The sequence below is a fragment of the Notolepis coatsorum genome (assembly GCF_963971535.1).
Source record: "Notolepis coatsorum genome assembly, chromosome: 16".
NCBI classification, from domain to species: domain Eukaryota; kingdom Metazoa; phylum Chordata; class Actinopteri; order Aulopiformes; family Paralepididae; genus Notolepis; species Notolepis coatsorum.
The window spans coordinates 88572130-88594326 of NC_140180.1; the positions used below are offsets into that span (position 1 = coordinate 88572130).

At 42.6% G+C, this 22197-nt stretch overlaps 2 protein-coding genes across 4 annotated transcripts in view; one reads left to right on the forward strand and one right to left on the reverse strand.

Annotated features, from left to right (window-relative positions):
* slc49a3 (solute carrier family 49 member 3) overlaps positions 1 to 10693 on the forward strand; it is a 96595-nt gene extending 85902 nt beyond the window's left edge. Inside the window, exon 10 of the mRNA XM_084331756.1 lies at positions 7279 to 10693. Coding sequence (XP_084187882.1) covers positions 7279 to 7517 — 239 coding nt within the window. The 3' untranslated portion in view covers positions 7518 to 10693. The remainder of the gene's footprint in view (positions 1 to 7278) is intronic.
* Positions 10694 to 11753: 1060 nt separating this feature from the next.
* Positions 11754 to 22197, reverse strand: part of ncbp1 (nuclear cap binding protein subunit 1) — a 44278-nt gene continuing 33834 nt past the window's right edge. For all 3 annotated transcript variants that reach the window (XM_084331755.1, XM_084331753.1, XM_084331754.1), the window contains 4 exons: positions 17235 to 17355; positions 15083 to 15223; positions 14385 to 14498; positions 11754 to 12426 (listed from right to left, as the gene is read on the reverse strand). In XM_084331755.1, the coding sequence (XP_084187881.1) occupies positions 12313 to 12426; positions 14385 to 14498; positions 15083 to 15223; positions 17235 to 17355 (490 nt within the window). In that variant the 3' untranslated portion in view covers positions 11754 to 12312. The remainder of the gene's footprint in view (positions 12427 to 14384; positions 14499 to 15082; positions 15224 to 17234; positions 17356 to 22197) is intronic.

Here is a 22197-nt window from a genome sequence, read left to right on the forward strand (position 1 = left end):
TGTGCGTAACCCGTGTGTACGATAATTTCTAAGCAAAGTGTGGGACTTATCATTTTGAACGTGTGCTTGACTTTGTGCGTATATATACGCACAGCTCAGAGCATGCGTGCCTGGCGCCCAGCGGTAGAATATGAAGACTACAACGCGGAAATAAGCTTCCGTGCATTCGTTTCAACACCGGAGTGTTCTGTATGACCCGTAATTCATTATAGTTAATTGTAAAACAGCGACAGTGTAATTATAACGGGCTCACGCGCGAACAAGAGGTTGGCCTGCTTGTTTGGCATGGGGGGGGGCAGGCAGACGCAGAACACCCACCTCCAAACGCGATTAAATATTGTTTAAAATAAAAAGCGAAATACTATTATTTTGTGTGTCATGTTTCCAAATAAGATTAGTCACAACGAAATGCTTTCTACTTCAATTTGTTGGTTAGAATAGATTACCTCCGTTGAAACTTCACTGAGACTAACACAGTCTATTTGTGAGCTCCCGCACAGACGTGATAATAATAATAATAATAATAATAATAATAATAATAATAATAATAATAATAATAAATAATAATAATAATAATAATAATAATAATAATAATAATAATAATAATAATAATAATAATAATAATAATAATAATAATAATAATAATAATAATAATAATAATAGCTTCATTTTATATAGCGCCTTTCAAGAGACCCAAGGTCGCTTTACATAGGGGGGAAAAATAACAAAGTAACAAACATAGTGGACAGACACAACATATAAATATGATGATGGAATTCAAGTTCGCGTTTTTATGGATCACATAGGCAGGCTATACATGGCATAGGCTACATGGCAGTGAGATTCATTGTTCTTGTATGCTCTCGTATTATTGTTATAGTATATGCTATTGTCAAGAAGGAAGTACGTTATTTTCAATCGTGGCTTTAATTCGTATAGCCGAGAAGCAGTCTCCTATCAGCTTCATTAATCCCGACCCATCTCAGCCACAGCATAACTGAGACCGGCTATGGAAACAAATCATAAATAGACTACTGTAAATAAAATAGCATATAACATTATAAAGGATAGGCTATAGCAGGGGTTCCCTTTCTTCCCCGAGCCCCACAATTCCTTGGAGACATATATATGAATATGATACATATAGGCTATACATGGGTCCGTCAGCGAGGAGATTTGGCCATTTGAGAATAGGCTATTATGGCCAAACGGGGGCATATAGCCTATAAATATTATTAAATGTTTTCATAAGCGTAAAGATACAAGGACAACAGTTATATTAACGATCAAGTTAGTTTACTGTATGCATGCTTCGCGGGGCTCTGTGTGACATGTCTGTGCCATGCTGCGTTATGCGCAAATTACTGTTGCATAATGTAGGCTATGCATATATAATTTATATAGGCTATACCTAATACCGACATCAAAATAGATTGTATGCCTCTACAAATCATATTAAACCATGCAGGTAGAACATTTACGGAAAATCTGTCGCGATTTGGAATCAAATTGATGGAGAACTTTAATCCCTGGGTAATCGAACTTTAAAAGAACGAAACGAAAAAGGTCATTCATATTCCAGCATGGTTATTATTAACACTTTGAGTGCCAGCGACGTGTTATGTCGTCTTTTCATGCCCCCCGTTGAGTGCCGACGACGCAAATTGTCGTTTGATTTTTTTATTAGCGATCTGAATTCATGTTTCATCAACCGAGTCTCCCGTTGGTACAGCAGCCCCTCTAGGAGCCCCTATCGTCTATCCCTGTGTAACTGCAGGCCATTCGATTATACTGGTGGATCTGTGGAGGGGGAGCCTCCTCGCTCCACTATGCTGGCAAGGGATCTGATGAACATGGAAGTGATCGCGAGTTGGAAAGCAGCCTGGAATATATATTTACAGCAGCCAATAATCAATCAATAAACGCGATCGATATTTGAAATGGCGATCAGGAATTGGAATAATCTTTTTGGAGAACATCTGATCTAAGGTAAGGAGTCTATGTTACCAGTTTTAGGATAATCAGAGCTGTATTCACTGAGATAACAGCGTGTCCCGTATGTGTATATGTGTGTGTGTGTGTGATGTTGAGGAAATGAGGTAATCGATTTCTCAGCTCGCTTCTATAGCGTGCATAAGTACACATATACTATCGATAATCTAGCGTTTATTTGAAAACTATTCATAAATAGGCCGACAAATGACAACGTGTCTAGTGTATTCGAGAATATTCCAATAAATGCCGTTTATGAGGGAATCTTTCTATTTTCCGGACATTTTCGAGAAAACAATAGCTTTTCGAAATGCTATAAAAAGGATATGAACCGATTAAAAAACAATCCGTTTCGACAATGTTGACTGCAAACAAGTCATTGATAAGCGACGGGCAGATTAGACACATATCCATCATTTAAAACATAGATTATGCGTAGATTAACGCTATCATTGAAGTGGATGATGGCACTCAAGGACATTAATCAACGTTATGGCCGGCACTGAAAGTGTTAATGACACCAACGCCAAACAGTGGTTAATGGTCTTTATTAGTGTTTGCGCTGCCCAGGCAGCAATGGTCTTTAAGTTAATAGATATCATATCCGACATCACCGTAGCGTGTACACGTCTGTCAGCCTGTCGCGTATTTCTCCCACGTGTTCGCTCGGTTTAGTCCACTTTTCCACATTTCATGGGGGTGTTTCATTACCTTATATGGTTAATTACGGGCGGTTCTATATGCAAATACTTAAAATCGTGCACGAGCGCGGAGCGTAGAACAAATGGTATTTATCAACACGGAGTGTGCGTAGAACCTGTGTACGCACGGTTGATAAATCCCGATTTTTCTGTGCGTACACACATTCTAAATTCTGTGCTTAACACTTTCAGTGCCAACAACGAGATTTCTCGTTAGTTCATGCCAACCGTTGAGTGCCAGCCGACGAGAGATCTCGTTTTTAATCGTAATTTTTTTTATTATCGATTTCCATTCATTTTTCATCAATCTAGCCCCACGTTACCAGTGGGGATCTGTCTGAACTCGAACAGGGAAAATACCGCCCCCTATCGTCTCTCTGGATGGTACTGCACCCCTTTGGATTGGATTGAATGAAACGCATGGAGAAAAAAAAGTCCTGCTTCCACATTTTACTTGTCAGACAAGTAACCGGAGATGATCCAAGTAATCGCCCACCACCAGAACAGCAGAGAATATGTGTTTGCAGTACCCAGCGTTGGATCAATAAACGCGATCGATATTTGGAACGGCGATCAGGAATTGGAATAATATTTTTGGAGAACATCTGATCTTAGGTAAGGAATCTATTTTACCAGTCTTGGGATAATCAGAGCTATTTTCACCTATATATCAGCGTGTGCCATATGTTTGTGTGCGATCAGGAAATAAGATAATCGATTTTCAGCCCGCTTCTATAGCGTGCATAAGTACACATATACTATCGATAATCTAGCGTTTATTTGAAAACGATTCATAAATAGGCCGAAAAATGACAACGTGTTTTGTGTATTCCAGTGTATTCCAGTAAAGGGCGTTTATCACAGAATCTTTATTTTTTTCTGAAACTTTCAAAAAATGAGCGTTTTTCAAAATGGTATAAAACGGAAATTAACCGATTAAAAAACAATCCGTTTCGACAATGTTGATTGCAAACAAGTCATTGATAAGCGACGGCCATATTAGACACATTTTCTCCCATCCCAATTTTTGTATCATCCAATTCAACCCTCCCCTGTCACGAACGCTGTTTCTTGCCTCCCACAAGCCGGCTGCAATGTGGACTAAGTCATACATGGCACAAGTCCCCTCTGGTACTTGAGGTAACAGCAGTCGCATCTTTTCACCTGCGCAGCTCGATCTCTCAGTGGCGAGGAGTAACGCGTGGGAGGCTCACGCTGCCTCCGACACTTCCTGATTCTACTGCGCAGGCGCACCAACCGACATGTAGGAGTCGCTGTCCACAACGCCCGATCCCCACCCATCAGTTTCCCACCCCCTAATACGGCCAATGTGTATTAGTATGAACGACCAGCTAAACTGAAAGCAATGTGGAGCGCTGGGATCGAACAGGCGATCCCAGCGTCTCCGCATTCGTGGCGAGCGCCTTGCCCACTACGCCACGTAGCCGCCCCAAATAGAACACTTTCTATGCATTGTTGATAAATGAGGGCCCAGGTTTCCGCGATGCCAGGTACCCAGGTGGGTGATCTCCCAGGCCTTTCTGTGTGGAGTTTGCATGTTCTCCCCGTGCTCGCAAGGGTCCCCCCCCCCCCCTCCAATGGAAAAACATGCAAAACAACAGATCGGGCAGGAGCACTTGGATGGTCCCCGGGCGTGGCTCATGCCACAGCCCTCGTCTGCTCCCGGCTGCCCTTGGGGGGAAGGACGACGGGATGGGTTAAGCGCAGAGGAGTATCGCATCGGCGATCCTAAAAGACAATGCATGCGCGTGTGTTCCGGTGTGTGTGTGTTAAAAATGAACCACTGTGTGTGCCGCTAAAACATTGAGTGTCGTTGCATGCCGAATAAAGACCTCTGCGACAGGTCCTGCATTATTATTATTACTACAAGCTATTCAACTATGCCCAGCAACCGAGAGCACCTGTGAAGTTGATAACAGGCGCACCCAACTGAATCGGGAAGTTTGACGTGCGGGGCTTGTAGTAGAGCGTTAGCGAACATTAAACAACTCAGTGGGTAGAACAGAACATGCCGATGTGCTCGCGGTGGCCAGGGAAGAGCTCAGGAGCACTTTGATCAAATCACTGCAGAGACTCTGGGATCGATTCCAGCTGTCAGCGGTACCTCCGGCTTGGTCAGTCGTCCCTACTAACACAATAATAATCATTTGCATTGTCAGTGTTAGCGGGTGGGAAGCCGCCGGCGGGGTATGAGTCCTGGTCGTTGCAAACAGCGACTCCTACTGGTCGGTCGGGGCGCCTGTTCAGCAGGGAGGGGATCTGGGGGAAATAGCGTGAACCTCTGCACACGTTACGTTCCCCCAGTGAAACTCCTCACTGTCAGGTGAAAAGAAGCGGCTGGCTGACTCCACATGTATCAGAGGAGGCATGTGGTAGTTCTACACCCTCCCCAGGCCGACAGTAGGGCTATGCGCACCACGACCAGGAAGGGAATTGGCATAGCGGCAAAATTGGGGATGGGAGAAAAAAAGTATTAATAATAATAATGACTTGGATTTATATAGCGCTCTTCATGAGACCCAGAGCGCTTCACAGAGTCCATTATTCGTTCATACACAGTCATACCGGTGGTGGTAAGCTACAATTGCAGCCAGAGCTGCCCTGAAAGGAGAAGAAAAAAAATAACCTCCTACTTTAAAAACATTAACATTAACACATGGTGGTGCCGGCACGTCGTTGTCACGGTGACGCAGCGCCCTGATATCATTGTTTAGGGAATGCCCTGCATGCTGTTGCTCTGTTTGATCTCTTCGTCAGATCCATCCCAGTCACCCCGCAGACTGAAATACACATTATTTTAAGAGTGGTACAGAGACAAGGCTGTTTCAAATGAGCTTTCCTTCCTAAGTCGTGCCTTCCCTCTTAAGTCTTCCACACAATAGTTCAAATACGGTCATTTAAGTGCACGATGTTGCAATGTTTTATGATTCAGAATGTGCCTAGTTTTACCCAAAACTCCAATGGTCCTGGATATTTTAGAGCACTTAAACATAGCCAGGAGCCGATCTGTATACGGTATCAGGGAAATGTTGTTTAACACTTTCACTACCACACTACAGAAGGTTAACCGTCTGTAGTGTGATAGTGAAAGGTTAACCTTCTGTATTGTCACAGTGAAAGGGTTAACCCCTTGGTAGTGTGGTAGTGAAAGGGTTAATCCCACATTTTCCTCGAAATCTATAGTTAAAGGGGAACACCGCCCAAATGAAGAGTTCAAATAACGTTATTTCCACAGTCTAGGAAAGTTCCATCAATATTCGTGAGCTACTCTCAAAGCCAGAGAGGTGAGACTCAAACTAGGATCAGGTTGGTATCAAGTCTGGAGCTGCTCCGCAGACTACCATTAGGAGACAGATTTTGTGGGACACACGGAATGTTTGTTGTTTTTTTATACACAAATGTGCTTTATTGTACTGAAGTATTCTCAGTTCTGATTTTTTTTAAATGTATTTCCCTGGGTGCTCTCAAAGTCTAGGTAATCTTTACCGTGCTCTATAATCAATATCTTTAAATTTTGATATTATGTACTATGCTATGTCTATACTACTATCTACTACGCTAATATGTCTATACTACTATGCACTCAAGTTCGGCACTGCTAGACAAACAATACGCCTTACCCTTAGCCACCAGAGGTGAACCCCTCCTGCTGTCTTGTACACAATTTGTAAGTCGCTTTGGATCAAAGTGTCAGCTAAATGTAAATGTGAGGGCGTCAGCTAAATGTAAATGTTAGGGCGTCAGCTAAAATGCTAAATGTAAATCTGAATTGTCAGCTAAATGACTAAATGTAAAGTGTCAGCTAAATGACTAAATTTAATGTAAATCTAAAGTGTCAGCTAAATTACTAAATGTAAATGTATCACCTTTCACCCCCGACTTGATGACGTCACACTTTTGAGCTACTCTATAGTGAGAAGTTGACGGAAGATTTTTGGTCCGACTGTCTGTAAACCATAGGAAATACTTAAATTTGGTGGTTACCCTTTAACAAGAGGTGTATTTCAGTCCAATCCCCTGTTCAATTGGTCAATTTTTTGTTCAATTCCATTTAGAGGTCGTACCTCTTCCTCAAATGTCCCCCTGGCCAGAGCTAACAATATCTACACATCCATACCAGATATGGAAAGAGTATATGTTTTGGCCCAGCCAGCGTAGGTCATGTGCCATAGTTTCACTTCTCTGTTCCCTCATAATGACTGTGATTTGGACTCCTCCTGGAGTTATCATCTCTCCGTCTATTTTTCTCACATGCACGTACTCACACACACATAAACACTGTAACGGTTACAGTGTAACCAGTGGTAGTTCAATATGCTCCTTATTAACTCTGTGTGTACTTGTATTTCTATACTACAGGGGACACTGACCCGTTTACACACTCACCAAAAACATTATGGGGACAATGTGGGTGTCCCCAAAACACAAATTAGGTTATGGTTATAATTAGTGATAAGATTAGGGTTAGTTACAGAATGCATGTAAGTCTATGTAATGTCCCCATATTTCACATAACAAACGTGTGTGTGTGTGTGCCTGTGTGCGTGCGCGTGTCTCCCCACAGTGTCAGTGCTGGTGATGGCCGGCCTGTGGACTCTGTTCAGCAGTGGCTTCATCCTCTGCTTCCACACCCAGTACAAGCGGCTGGCCGCGGAGGCGCAGGCCACCCAGAGGCCCCAGCAGGTCCCCACCATCTGTGGGGCGACAGCGGCTAAGGAGGTAGAAGAGCGGCCGTGTGGTGATGAGAAGGATCCCGGTTCCATTCCGGCAGCGTGTCGCAGTGTCCTTGAGCAAGACGCTTAAAACCCCTAACTGCTCCCGAGGAGCAGGTCGGCACCTTTTGCACGGTTGCCTCCGCCATCGGTGTGTGAATGTGAGAGTGAAGGTGAGAGTGAATGGGTGAGTGAATGGGTGAATGGGAGGCATAAGTTGTAAAGCGCTTTGATTAAAAAGCACTATATAAATGCAGTCCGTGTAGGGTTGCCACCACTTAGCTGAATAATCAGTTGTTCGGGTCGTTGTATACATGTTTTATTTACTGGTAGCCGATTTAATCATTCTTCATGAAGAAGCTGAAGTCTGTCCATGGCGGTACTCTGTTCTCTAATGTTTGTCTCAAGGGAGCCTTCATCAGGGTGCCAAACGGTTTACTAAATCCTATGATTATTAGTTGTTGTTGGGAGGGAGAGAGAGAGAGACAGGGAGAGAGAGATATGGAGACCGCATGACTTGAAATCAGATAACGGACGGCAGGCAGACGAGACAGGAGGGATGGACATGTTGTTGTGGTGAACACTCAAGACATGTGGTGAACACTCAGAAGGGGGAGGAGTCACATGCTGTTGTGGTGAACACTCAAAGGGGGAGGAGTCAGACATGTTGTGGTGAACACTAAGAGAAGGGGGAGGAGTCAGACATGTTGTGGTGAACACTAAGAGAAGGGGGAGGAGTCAGACACGTGGTGAACACTCAAAGGGGGAGGAGTCAGTGTGACTGTTCTCTCCTCCAGGTACTTCAAGTCACAGGATGTGACCAGTGTTGGGGGTTAACGAGTTACAAAGTAAATCAGTAAAGTAGCTTGTTACTGTAAAAGATAAGTAAAGACCACAACACTAGCTATAACTAAAGAAGATATTACTGATATTCGAGAGTGGCTCGTCTCTCTTTAGTGAAAGAGAAAGTAGTGGATATACCCACGTTTGTCCAATAAGGAAATGTGACAAGAATACACTGTTGTTGTATACAAATTGCACATAAGTCGCTTTGGATAAAAGAGTCAGTTAAATGACTAAATGTAATGTAAGGATACCACATTACCACATTTGCCAAATAAGGAAACGTGACAAGGATAGGAAAACAAAAGGCACAGGCCATGTGTGACTTTTACATGCGAGTAAAGTCACTGACATTTAAGTTTCAGTTATTGGTAACAAGAAGGTCAAGATGTTTCCTTGATAGCGGTAACCAAACCTTCCTACCAAAACTACACAGATTACCACTATTAGAAACACAAGAAAGTGACAATGGGGTTAATTAAACTTGAACTGATGTAATGGGAGTTTGAGAGGTCTCTTGAAACTCAACTATTTGTCCAAATCAAATGTGCCATTTTACTTTTTGTTGTCGTCTTGATCGGTTCATGCTGGCCAGGACATGTGGTTGGAAAGCAGGTTGAGGTACGCTAGGTTTCAGCCTGGGAGAGGAAGTGAAAGTCCTTGCCAACTTGAATGACACCTGTACCACCAACACAATGACCTCAGCTCAAGGAGACGGAGAGAAACGGTATGTCAGGCCGCCCTCCGATCTATAACTCATTATCATTCCTGTACATAGTCATTTATAGATTTTTTTACAGAACATTTCGTTATTTGGAATAACATTAATCTATAATAACTTGTTACTAACACGATATATAGATTTTGTACATGCTGTTTAGTGCCTTACTTATTTGAAATAAGATAGTTAGGGACATGATTTATATGTACGTCTGCTTGTGTTAATCTTCTTCAGAACTGCGAGGCAGTAGTAGGAAGTAATTAGGAATTTCTAATTAAGTACTTAACTAAATTGAATATAAAATACCTCTCCGCTTTTACTTAAGGAGGGTTTTTTAATGGAGGACTTCTGCTATTGCCAGAGTGCTATTTCATCTTGGTATTTCTACTTTTACTTAAGGAACTGTGTACCGGTACTTCTACTACTGTGAGGGTAGGCCTGCACCTCAAGTTTATTGTTTTTATCAATACATTCCCATGTATATGCTCTTTCATTAGTTATTTGGTACTGTGATACTATTCTTTTTTTATTTGTTGTGTGAAATATATGTATGATACATAAAGGACTTGGTGGCTACGTGTTCTTAAGTGAGAAGCCAGGTATGCCAAACTCACCCACAAAGTGTAATTTATTGTTTTCATAAAGGCATTCCCATTTATATATATAATGGTTTTATTATTTGGTTAAAAAAAAGAAAAAAACATTGTTAATTACAATAATGGGTAAGGTATTACTCTGGGTACGGCCACACATGGGAGTTACAAAGTATGTCTGCTGATCTGCAAAGTTAAAATACAAGCAAAGCACCGGGATTTTGAGGAGCTTGAGGAAAAAGGCAGATGCACTGAAATGGGTGAAATTTGTTCCAATTTACCCACTTCAAACCCTGCCCTCTTTACTTGATCCTCCAGTCACAACTATTGCTTCCCTGGGGAAGCCTGGGTTGAGGCTGAGTTTGAGTACTTGCACTTTAAAAATGAAGTATCAACTTGTATTTTCAAGTAACATTTTGTTTTTTAAATATTGAATCAACTAAACAGGAGTGATTATTACATTTTAAGATATCATCGTTTAGTTGATACAACTGAAAAGAACATGTGCAAAAGGTTTACTTGAAGATATAAATTTAGATATTTCCCCCCCAGTATTGCTTGATTTCTGAAGGGGTAAAACCACATCCAGAGAGACGTGTTGAAGGGTAACCTTGAGATCTTTTAATTCTCCTTCACCACTTCTCACATTGTGCGACTCATTTGCACCTCGGTTTCCCAAGAAATGGCTTAGAATTCGAGCATTGCTCAATTAAACTGATGTACAAATGTCAATGTACTCCCAGTTAATTCATGTCATGTGGAAAAAAGAATTGGGAAGGTTCTCAAAATTCCACAACACGTTAAGATTTTAACGACCAGTAAACCGGTTACATTACAATGTTAAATTCTCACAATTTCAATCTCACCTGAAACTGCTGCCCTTTTCACAGAATATATTTTAACACGTCATACAGGTAAACATATAGAATAATGCATTATTCTGTATCCATGGTTACACATGTTTATCCATCTATGACATGTAAAAACTATCCATTTCATAGGGCTACTGGTGTACCTGCTGCAGATGATTCATTGTTGGAATCTGATGCTCTTCCGTGTACTCTGATTTTTTATTTTAATCTTTTATTAAAACCTCATCTGCACATCATTCTTTGATCCTTCTTCCTTTTTTGTCTATAGTTATTCAATGTGTGAAATTAGACCAAATTGGCATTTTGTATGCAGAGAAAATGCTTTAAACTTGGTACAAAATGTTGCTGTGTTTCTTCTAGTCTTCCATACAGACTATGGAAATGAAATGCATACTTAATGACTTTCTCAAATGTCCTCGTCTTGCCATTATAACGGCAGTCAAATGTTTCAAGTCATTTGTTGGATAATCAGAGCAGACACTGATCTGCCAAGCAGTATATAAGACACAGACATTCAGGGTGGTCACCTTGTCCCACTTCAGGGCCACTGTAGATGAATTCAGTGCAATACTGTGTTCAATTTAATCAGCATATTCTAACTATATTAGGGTTTTGTGAACGATCACAAAAAAATTATAAATAATAAAAAAATAAAACATGCTTCCTTCACCAACAGTTAAATTCCTATTCACATGGTTTCTAAAGCCAACTATCAATATTTGAGCTCATTCACCCTCGAGACGCTGATCGCCCGAGCCATCACAACTCTCCACAAGCGATGATCACTGCATATTAGGGGTGTAACGGTACACAAAAACCACGGTTTGGTACGTACCTCGGTTTTGAAGTCACGGTTCGGTACAGGTTTTTACAGTGGGGGAAAGTTTGGCTTTCCATGTTCCACTCAGGGGTGATGTAGTGTGTGCAGTAACTAATTGTACTTGTAGGGCTGTCAACAAATATTCTATATTGAAATTAATAATCGACTTGTAAAGAAAAGAAAAAATAATAATTATTATATTAGATTGTGGGAAAAAACAGCCCCCGGTGGGCGGTCGTTAGTGGTTAACATACCGTTGTATTCGTTCGGTACACACTACAGCCGTACGGTACGGTACACACTGAAACTGTTCGGTACGGATACCTTTACACCCCTACTGCAGATAATCTATAAATAAAGAGATGGAACCAGCAGGGGTTAAATACCAGAGGAAGACATTTCAATGTGTTTCATCAGCGCTTCAGAATACCTGGTGCCGGGCTCCTCAGCACAGTACAGTACAGACGATGCAAGTAGATAAGACTCCACAGAGTTTTAATTATGTCCCGATTTCACATAAAATACAGATAAAAAAGTAGAGCACTCTGGGATTCAGAATCAGACGAGAGCAAACCTGAAACTCCTTCCTCCAATTCATTTGTTGCTATTGTTTTTTTTTGCTCAGCATCGACATTGATGAATAAAAACAAAAATAAAAACTAAACACTACACCAAATAAATGGCAAAAGGATCCGCCAGACAGACTTCCAAAACATTGCCAGGGGCTACGACGTTTCCAAATGTCCCTCTCAAATACGGGTTGAGCACGATTAACACTTTGAATGGCACCCATACAGACGTAAAAAAAACAAATTAAACAAAAATAACATGTCTAACGAGGAAATTGTGACGCTGGCTGGTTCATGTTTGTGTGTGGTTCAAAGTATGTTGGGTTGATGTTTGTATGTATACAGTACATAATTATCCGCATGTGTGTGTGAGAGACAGAGAGAAAGAAGAGAGACAGAGAGAGAGAGTAAGAGAGACAGAGAGAAAGAAAGGAGAGAGAGAGAGAGAGGGTGTGTGTGTGTGTAGGCTCAGAGCTGCAGGGCACAGAACTGCTGGTACACAGCCAGGATGTGGTGATCCAGCTCAGCGGTGAACAGCAGGTTCTCCAGGGTCCCCATGTACTGCTGGATGGTCACATGGTGCTGCGGTGACAGGAGACAGACAGTCAGTCAGTCAAGACATCTCCATTAGACATTAATTAATATGCTGTGAGTCAAAATTAAACAGTGAAAAATAGTATACCGTAATTCCTCTAATAGTAACCCCGGCTTGTATTTGTTTCAACTGTAGCGGATACCAGGCTTGTATTAGGAGACATGTATAAGAGAGAGGCGAGCGAGAGCATGTGTGTAGGGTATTAGATAGCAGGTATTAGGGGTATATCTTGTATAAGACATTTATCTAAATGGTGATTTCATTGGATGTGCACTGTTAATTAATGCTTGTATATCTAATTTTATGTTGTCATGTTTGTTTAAAAAAATAATACAAAAAATAAAATACAAAAAAAGAGGCATATATTTCTAATTTTCAAACGGATCATAATGAATAAATCAACATTTTGTGTCAGTTTGAACCCAGTAAAATGTACTGGGTTCATTTATTGAAACCAAGTACTGTATGAAATACGGTAGTAAACAGTGCAATTACAGGTGGTCAAAAAAAGTAAAATAAAGTAAAATAGTGCAATCACAATACTGGTATAATAATAATAATAATAACTTCATTTTATACAATTCTGAGGTATGCTTACTCTCTTGGTAAACATTAACACCATACCTTTATATGGTATTTACTGCACAGCCAGGCCAGTATATAACAACAATAACAAAATATATTGCCTATGGTAAATCCGTTGAGGGAAATACCGTAATTCCTCTAATATACATGAAACCCGGCTTGTATTAGGAGGCCGGCTTATAATTGCTTAGCTCAACAGCGCACCCGGTCATTAATAGAGACCCGGTTTTTAATTGAATACCGGTTACTATTAGAGGAATTACGGTAATGTGGTTCAGATGTATGATGGGTAACAATCCACTGGACTACTTAGTTAAGACTATCCAACAGTAGATGAGTTTTAATATTGATCTAGGGCAGTGGTTCTCAAAGTGTGCTCATAAGTTCACATACTTACCGTATGCTCACAAGGATATTTCATGTTTAATCATTGTATTTAGTAAATAATCCAAATATATTCAAAATATTTGTGTTTTCCTTCAATCGTGACATGCTTCATCAGTGTCTTAGATGAAGATATGATAAAGATTAATGTGTGAAATATTAGAGAAACTGACTATTCCAAAGGGATTCACGTACTTTCGAGCAACACTATATATATATACTGTATATATATATATATTTATTTTTTAATATAATATTTATATATTTTTATTATTGTCTATTTAAAACTGAATCAAACCATAAACAAGGTGGCCTGTTGGGATGTTGGATCATAATGTGAAAAACTGATTTTATATGCTTGTCTTTTTTCTGTTGTGAAGCACTTTGAGCTGCAGTTTCTGTATGAAAGGTGCTATACAAATAAAGTTTATTATTATATATATTTATTAGGGCTGACCCCTATTAGTCGAATATTCGGTCGAAAGGAGACGTAGTCGACTGCCAACCTCTTAGTCAATTTTTTTTTTTTTTTTTTTAATAATTTGATCATATCAGGCCTAGAAGCGTGGCTAACGCTAATGGCACACATACCAGAGGCTAACTGCCTACGAAAACAGGCACAGAGGCACTGAAAGAGGATTTCACCCATCTAATGAACACACTAGACTAGACAAATATCAAGATGTATCCATCAGTGGACCAATTGCATGCTTTTGCAGAGGACAAGAAGCCTTCAGTCGACTCCTTCAGACATTAAGCACCCCCCACAGCCCAAATGGAATGATATAAAAAAAATTAAAAAAAAAACTTTCCCCCACCCAAAATTCTCTTTTAGTCGACTAATAGTCGACTATCGGCAAACTTCGGCCAATCAGTCGACTATCCAAATCCTTAGTCGGGGACAGCCCTAATATTTATATATATATATAAGAAAGAGTATTAGGTCTGTGTGTGTGTGTGTGTGTGAGAGAGGTACCATGAGGAAGATCTGCTGCAGCCTCTCGATGCAGATCTTGTACCAGGAGGTGTTGATGTCCACGCTGCCCGTCTCGCAGCGCGCCAGGTGCTCCGTCAGCATCATGATGAAGCGCTGCCGGGGACACACGTCTTTAGCACCTCTTTTCATGGGAACTTTCATCTAGAAGCACCTCAGAGACATTCATTCATCCTCTTATCCGTGTGTTCATGCTGTGGGGCTTCGCTGCGATACATGATTTCATTCAACCAAATTCCCAAATCAGGTCTCCGACATCAGGGCCACCTAATCATCCCTTCCCCTTAATTGGCTGATATCAATCCCTGTCTCCTGAGCCGTTCAGCCATTGTGTAGTGTGATGTGTGCCAGGTGCCAGGTGCTACCAGTGGTGGTGAAGGAGGCCATTTCCACCCTACATTGTGGGGAGCGCTTTGAGTGTCTAGAAAAGCGCTATATAAATGTAATGAATTATTATTAATCTTCATGATTTTCTTTCTTTGATCATCTTTCACGATTAAAAGATATTAATATATTTATATTCAATATATTTATATTTATATATACACAAAAGAAATTATAATAATAAAGTGATTTCTCACATGTCTTGAAATATTTGAAATTTCACAGCATTTAACTATTTCATATACGGTAGTACCGGAAATATGACAAGGAAGCAGTTCTAATGTTCCCTACAGCACCTGGAATATGACGAGGAAGAGGTTCTTCTGTTCGCTCTGGGCCGACTCCACCTTCTCCTGCAGCCTCTCTATCTGCTCCTCCAGCTGCCCTTCCTCATCCTCGCTGTTCCTCTCCATGTCTTCCTCATCCCCACTGTCCTTCTGTTGAAACACACACATTTTAAATACACACATCAATAGAACCTCTTAGCAGGGATGGGTAATGATTTCCCAGATCGAGTGATCGCATGAATTACTTGAGTAGTGACGGAGCACTCTTGTTCAAATCTATTTCTAGAAAGCATAAAGAGCATGGCAGCAATAACAATGCACAGCTATACTTAAGTTATTGTCAGTCAAAACAGTCAAGTTACCATTTGTAATAATTACATTAGTCTGAATCACAGGATATAGACTGTTTGTGGGTATAAGCTGCCATTGGCTATTTCAGTCAGAATTCTCCTCCCCTTCCACTATTTGCAAGGTCTTTGTCGCTGCATCCGGGGTTTAAGGAAATATAAACGAGCCACACAGTTTCCCCCCCTATAGCGGAATGATAATTGGTTCAGTTAGACCTCTCTGGCACTGGAACGGCGCTAACATAGTGTGGAGAGAGAGGTATGGCTTGGCTACGCAAGATTATAATTACATTACCTCTCACTAGTATTGGCTCTGCTCTCATCTGAATTGCCAATCCGGCCGACTACATTTTCAAGTAATGCAATTGTTGTGTCCACTTTGAAAATATGGCTTCAATTCAGGCGTGCCTCTGGACTCCTGGTGTTCTCCAACCACAGGCCCATTTGCAACAACCACCTCTTTATCCCTCCCCACACTGAGTCCCCCCCCCCCCCCCCCACACTACACAGCTTCTGGACAGCTATTTTCAAACACCTCGCCGAGGCCTTCGACATGGAGTTAACTCCCAGTGCAGAAATAGCCATCTTTGGAGTTTTACCAGGACCGGATAATCAAAGGGTTAGGAGAAGAATAGATTGCCTTTGTTTGCATCATTATTAGCACGCAGAAGAATCTTGCTAGAGTGGAAATCACCAGCCCCCAAAGCATCCCTATGGCTCAAAGATCTCATGTTCTTTTTAAATCTGGACAAAATGAAATACAACCTACGGGGGTCTAGTGAAAAGTTTGAAATAGTTTGGGGCCCTTTTATTGGTTACATAGCCAAGCAGGCGAAAATAGAAAATGTGCCATTCAATGTGTATTGTATTTCACTGTACCTTGATGAATAAATACATCTATAATTGTTTTTTTTTACATTATTTAACTCGATTCTATCTGCTATCTGTTTTTAGCTAGCTGTATTCCAACATAACTACTGTTTTTATCCGTTTTCGCAAGCTGTATTTTAACATAAACTATCCGTTTTAGCTAGCTGTATTCCAACATAACAAACTACTGTTTTTATCCATTTTAGCTAGCTGTATTCTGTACTCTCTCAGGCTTCCACGGTCTTCCTGCAACAATTCACATCTGTAGAAGTGTGTTTCCATACAATCATGCAGAAGATAAAGCTAGTGCCCGACTACTCGTTACAGTGGAGATGGAACAAAATCTTGCCAGTGTGTACAGATATGACCATGGCTGTCAAATATCAGGGCCATGAGCTTACAATCATAGCCAAGGTCTCCGACATGCACAACCAAGGTATCCAATACTTGGTAAATGGTGCATTTATATAGTGCTTTTATCCATTTATTTATTTAGCGCTTTACAATTTTGTTCCTCACATTCACACACGACGGCGGAGGCAACCATGCAAGGTGCCAACCTGCTCATCGGGAGCAATTAGGGGTTAAGTGTCTTGCTCAAGGAGACTTCGACACACTGCCCGGGAGGAGCCGGAATCTAACCGGGAACCTTCCGATTACCAGATGCATGCTCTACCTCCTGAGCCCGTCGCCCCAATTTGTGGCCAGTTTGTCCCAGAAGGCTTGTTCCACATTAAGGTCAAATGGACAAACTATATCAAGCATTCCTCTGTGACCAAAGGGATCAGTATTTGAAAAAGAAAGAAAGAAAGAAAGAAAGAAAGAAAGAAAGAAAGAAAGAAAGAAAGAAAGAAAGAAAGAAAGAAAGAAAGAAAGAAAGAAAGAAAGAAAGAAAGAAAGAAAGAAAGAAAGAAAGGAGACTGAGAGACAGACAGGATACTGACCTTCTGTTTGTGCTGTTGTTTCTGCAGCTTGTCCTTGACCTCCTCCAGCTCTTTCTGAATCTTCTGGACGTGTTTGTTCATCTTTCTGATGGTAGAGTGCAGGATCTCCCAGATATAAAACCTGAAACACACGTTAAATACCACACATCAGCCACCAGCGATATCCACAGAGAACATGTGTGGAGGAAGAGAGAGAGAGGGAGGTGTGTGGTACAGAGGGAGAGAGGTGTGTGTGGTACAGAGGGAGAGAGAGAGGTGTGTGTGGTACAGAGAGAGAGAGAGGTGTGTGTAGTACAGAGGAGAAAGAGAGAGGTGTGTGTGGTACAGAGGAGAGAGAGAGGTGTGTGTGGTACAGAGGAGAGAGAGGTGTGTGTGGTACAGAGGAGAAAGAGAGAGGTGTGTGTGGTACAGAGGAGAGAGAGGTGTGTGGTACAGAGGAGAGAGAGAGGTGTGTGGTACAGAGAGAGAGGGAGGTGTGTGTGGTACAGAGGAGAGAGAGAGGTGTGTGGTACAGAGGGAGAGAGAGAGGTGTGTGGTACAGAGAGAGAGAGAGGTGTGTGTGGTACAGAGGAGAGAGAGAGGTGTGTGGTACAGAGAGAGAGGGAGGTGTGTGTGGTACAGAGGAGAGAGAGAGGTGTGTGGTACAGAGGGAGAGAGAGAGGTGTGTGGTACAGAGAGAGAGAGGTGTGTGTGGTACAGAGGAGAGAGAGAGAAGAGAGAGAGGTGTGTGGTACAGAGGGAGAGAGAGAGAGGTGTGTGTGGTACAGAGGGAGAGAGAGAGAGGTGTGTGTGGTACAGAGGGAGAGAGAGAGAGGTGTGTGTGGTACAGAGGAGAGAGAGAGAAGAGAGGTGTGTGGTACAGAGGAGAGAGCGAGAGGTGTGTGTGGTACAGAGGAGAGAGAGAGAGAGGTGTGTGTGGTACAGAGAGAGAGAGGTGTGTGTGGTACAGAGGAGAGAGAGAGAGAGGTGTGTGTGGTACAGAGAGAGAGGTGTGTGTGGTACAGAGGAGAGAGAGGTGTGTGTGGTACAGAGGAGAGAGAGAGGTGTGTGTGGTACAGAGGGAGAGAGAGAGGTGTGTGTGGTACAGAGGGAGAGAGAGGGGTGTGTGGTACAGAGGGAGAGAGAGAGGTGTGTGGTACAGAGGAGAGAGAGAGAGGTGTGTGGTACAGAGGAGAGAGAGAGGTGTGTGTGGTACAGAGAAGGAGAGAGAGAGGTGTGTGGTACAGAGAGAGAGAGAGGTGTGTGGTACAGAGGGAGAGAGAGGTGTGTGGTACAGAGGGAGAGAGGTGTGTGGTACAGAGGGAGAGAGAGGTGTGTGTGGTACAGAGGGAGAGAGGTGTGTGTGGTACAGAGGGAGAGAGGTGTGTGTGGTACAGAGGAGAGAGAGAGGTGTGTGGTACAGAGGAGAGAGAGAGAGGTGTGTGGTACAGAGGAGAGAGAGAGGTGTGTGGTACAGAGAGAGAGAGGTGTGTGTGGTACAGAGGAGAGAGAGAGAGGTGTGTGTGGTACAGAGGAGAGAGAGGTGTGTGGTACAGAGGAGAGAGAGAGAGGTGTGTGTGGTACAGAGGAGAGAGAGAGGTGTGTGGTACAGAGGAGAGAGAGGTGTGTGTGGTACAGAGGGAGAGAGGTGTGTGTGGTACAGAGGAGAGAGAGGTGTGTGTGGTACAGAGGGAGAGAGGTGTGTGTGGTACAGAGGAGAGAGAGAGAGAGGTGTGTGTGGTACAGAGGAGAGAGAGAGAGGTGTGTGTGGTACAGAGGGAGAGAGAGGTGTGTGGTACAGAGGAGAGAGAGAGAGGTGTGTGTGGTACAGAGGGAGAGAGGTGTGTGGTACAGAGGAGAGAGGTGTGTGTGGTACAGAGGGAGAGAGGTGTGTGGTACAGAGGGAGAGAGGTGTGTGGTACAGAGGGAGAGAGAGGTGTGTGGTACAGAGGGAGAGAGAGGTGTGTGTGGTACAGAGGGAGAGAGAGGTGTGTGGTACAGAGGGAGAGAGGTGTGTGGTACAGAGGAGAGAGAGAGGTGTGTGTGGTACAGAGGAGAGAGAGGTGTGTGGTACAGAGGGAGAGAGAGGTGTGTGGTACAGAGGAGAGAGAGGTGTGTGGTACAGAGAAGGAGAGAGACAGGTGTGTGTGGTACAGAGGAGAGAGAGGTGTGTGTGGTACAGAGGAGAGAGGTGTGTGTGGTACAGAGGAGAGAGAGAGAGAGAGGTGTGTGTGGTACAGAGGAGAGAGAGAGGTGTGTGTGGTACAGAGGAGAGAGAGAGAGGTGTGTGGTACAGAGGGACAGAGGTGTGTGTGGTACAGAGAGAGAGAGAGAGGTGTGTGGTACAGAGGAGAGGAGAAGAGGTGTGGTACAGAGGAGAGAGAGAGAGGTGTGGTACAGAGGAGAGGAGAGAAGAGAGGCGTGTGTGGTACAGAGGAGAGAGAGAGGTGTGTGGTACAGAGGAGAGAGAGAGAAGAGAGGTGTGTGTGGTACAGAGGAGAGAGAGGTGTGTGGTACAGAGAGAGGTGTGTGTGGTACAGAGGAGAGAAGAGAGAGAGAGAGAGGTGTGTGGTACAGAGGAGAGAGAGAGGTGTGTGGTACAGAGGAGAGAGAGAGGTGTGGTACAGAGAGAGGTGTGTGTGGTACAGAGGAGAGAAGAGAGAGAGAGAGAGGTGTGTGTGGTACAGAGGAGAGAGAGAGGTGTGTGGTACAGAGGAGAGAGAGAGGTGTGTGGTACAGAGGAAGAGAGAGGTAAAGTGTCACAGATGAGGGAGGTCAAAGGATTGTAATAATAATAGCAGAGAGGATTGTAATGGCAGCGTGAGAACACTCGTGCCTCAACTCTGGCAATTTGGCCGCACTGACTTCCTAATACGTGACGGTGCACCCATCGCCTTTTGGTTAAAAACTCAAAAATGCCAAATGGAAACAATAATCCGATTTCACGCGGTTGTAGTCGAGACTCGGGGCAACATTTGGATGCAAAGACGCAGACGGGCATTTCTCCAACCAATCATCAACCGACAAACACCATTGTGTGCGCACAGCAGGGGTTGGCTACAATTTGAGTGGTTGTTTGTTCTACCAATTGAGAGTATGGTTTGGGACTTTGGCTTTTTGTGAGGAGAGTGGCTGAATTTTCCAGGGCCAAAACTGTGTTCTGAATAGCAGTGGGCAGAAGGTTTGACCTCCTTACATAGATGCAACACGTTCATCATGCCCTCCAAGCTCTTTGATTGAACACAAAGTGTCATGACTGTGAGACGCCACTAGGGGCAGAGTGGCGCCTTATTAGTCAAGTCTGGTGTAATGTGAGGATGCGCCAGTGCCCGTTCACTTCGATGCTAAAACCTGGCTATAAAATACCACTTCAAGAACCAAAACAGTCACAACAGGCAGAATAACACTAGTTAGGAATTACAAGCTCATGATTAAATTACTCCGGTTTTTCACCGCCATCGTTTTCATGTTTAGAAGTACAGGGAATTAGTCATCAGCTCACTGAAATGCGTACGAAAACAAAGATGGCGCTGAAATGAATAAGGTGAATCGCTGCGTTTATATGGGCCTTAATATTCAATCGCAGGAATAATGACCCTATCAGAATGCCTCATGGAACAATCTCAATGGGAAAAGGCCGGCCCAGTCAACGGGAATCTCCATCGTTATGAGAGGGGTATATCCATTCAACAGGGAAATATTAGTGCCCAAGAAAACACTTTGCATCACCGATTGCATCCCTCTAGTTGGAATAAGTATATTCTTTCTGCTCTGCGTGGGATAACATTAAGTGACGTGAAAACAAATACAAAACCTTTCCGTGGCTGTCAAACTTCAAACGCAAACATTCAGCGCATCCATGTAGTAAATATCCAACTTTTATTTTTTAAGATATATTTCTTAGTGCATTTTATTGACAGGACAGAAATTGGGAGAGAGAGATGGGGAGGACATGCAACACATGTCCTGGGCCAGATTCGAACCCAGGACGTTGCGATTACACTACAAGTGTATATACGTGGTGCGCCAGCGCTCCGTCCTACTTGTTTTTCTGTCGCATTATCTAAACAAAGACACAAAAGTAGTCCGTTTTGACCATTTAGCATGTGGCAGTAGAACACGGACCCAGGGTTTCCGTTAGAAAAAATTGTTGCCGGCCTCAGTGTCCGGTAGATTTCAATCTACCGGTCAAATGAGAGAAATTCCGGTCAGAGTTTATTGAGCTTAAAAACAATTGATAGGCAAAAGAATGACAACAAAACAAAAGAATGACATCATCAAGGCATGTAGATTTATAATATTTTTACTTAAAACTAGGCTACTTTTGCGTATAAAGTTATTATATTCCAAATAAAATAAGTCCAGAGACTCCGTGCTGCTGCCGACTTTAAATCAAATAGGTGTCTGTGGGCAGTCGCCCGACATTAATAAACAGCAGTCTGTTATAATCACATTTTTATGAGCTAACGAATTCCGTTATATTGGACATTTGTATTAATTATATCAAGCGAAGAACTGAGAAATTTGGCAGAGAGAGACGGAAACATTATCGTGGGTTTGCGTGACGACTCTCTCTCTCTCCACCTCCCAATGACTTATTTGCGAGAGTATGTCGATGCAGAGCAGCAGATGCAGCTGTTTTCTGGCTCTATCTGGGGACCGCACAGCAGCGCCCCCCACCCAACATTGAATTGCCAATGGCTGAATTGGAGTACTGCACTGTGCTGCTGCTGCTCCGGCCCTGCAGCTTCACAAAAGTTCGCACACCCAGCACTAAGCTCTCGCTGACAACGTCAGTCATTATTAGAAGCAACGATGAAACAAATGTAATGATAATAATAATAATAATAATAATAGATTGAATTTTAAGAGAGAAGCGCCTTTCTCAGACTCAAGGACACTGTACAAGGAAAGGATGGAAAAAAATAAAAGTAAGTAATAAAATTGAAAAATATATATAATAAAATACATAAAAGATCTGTGT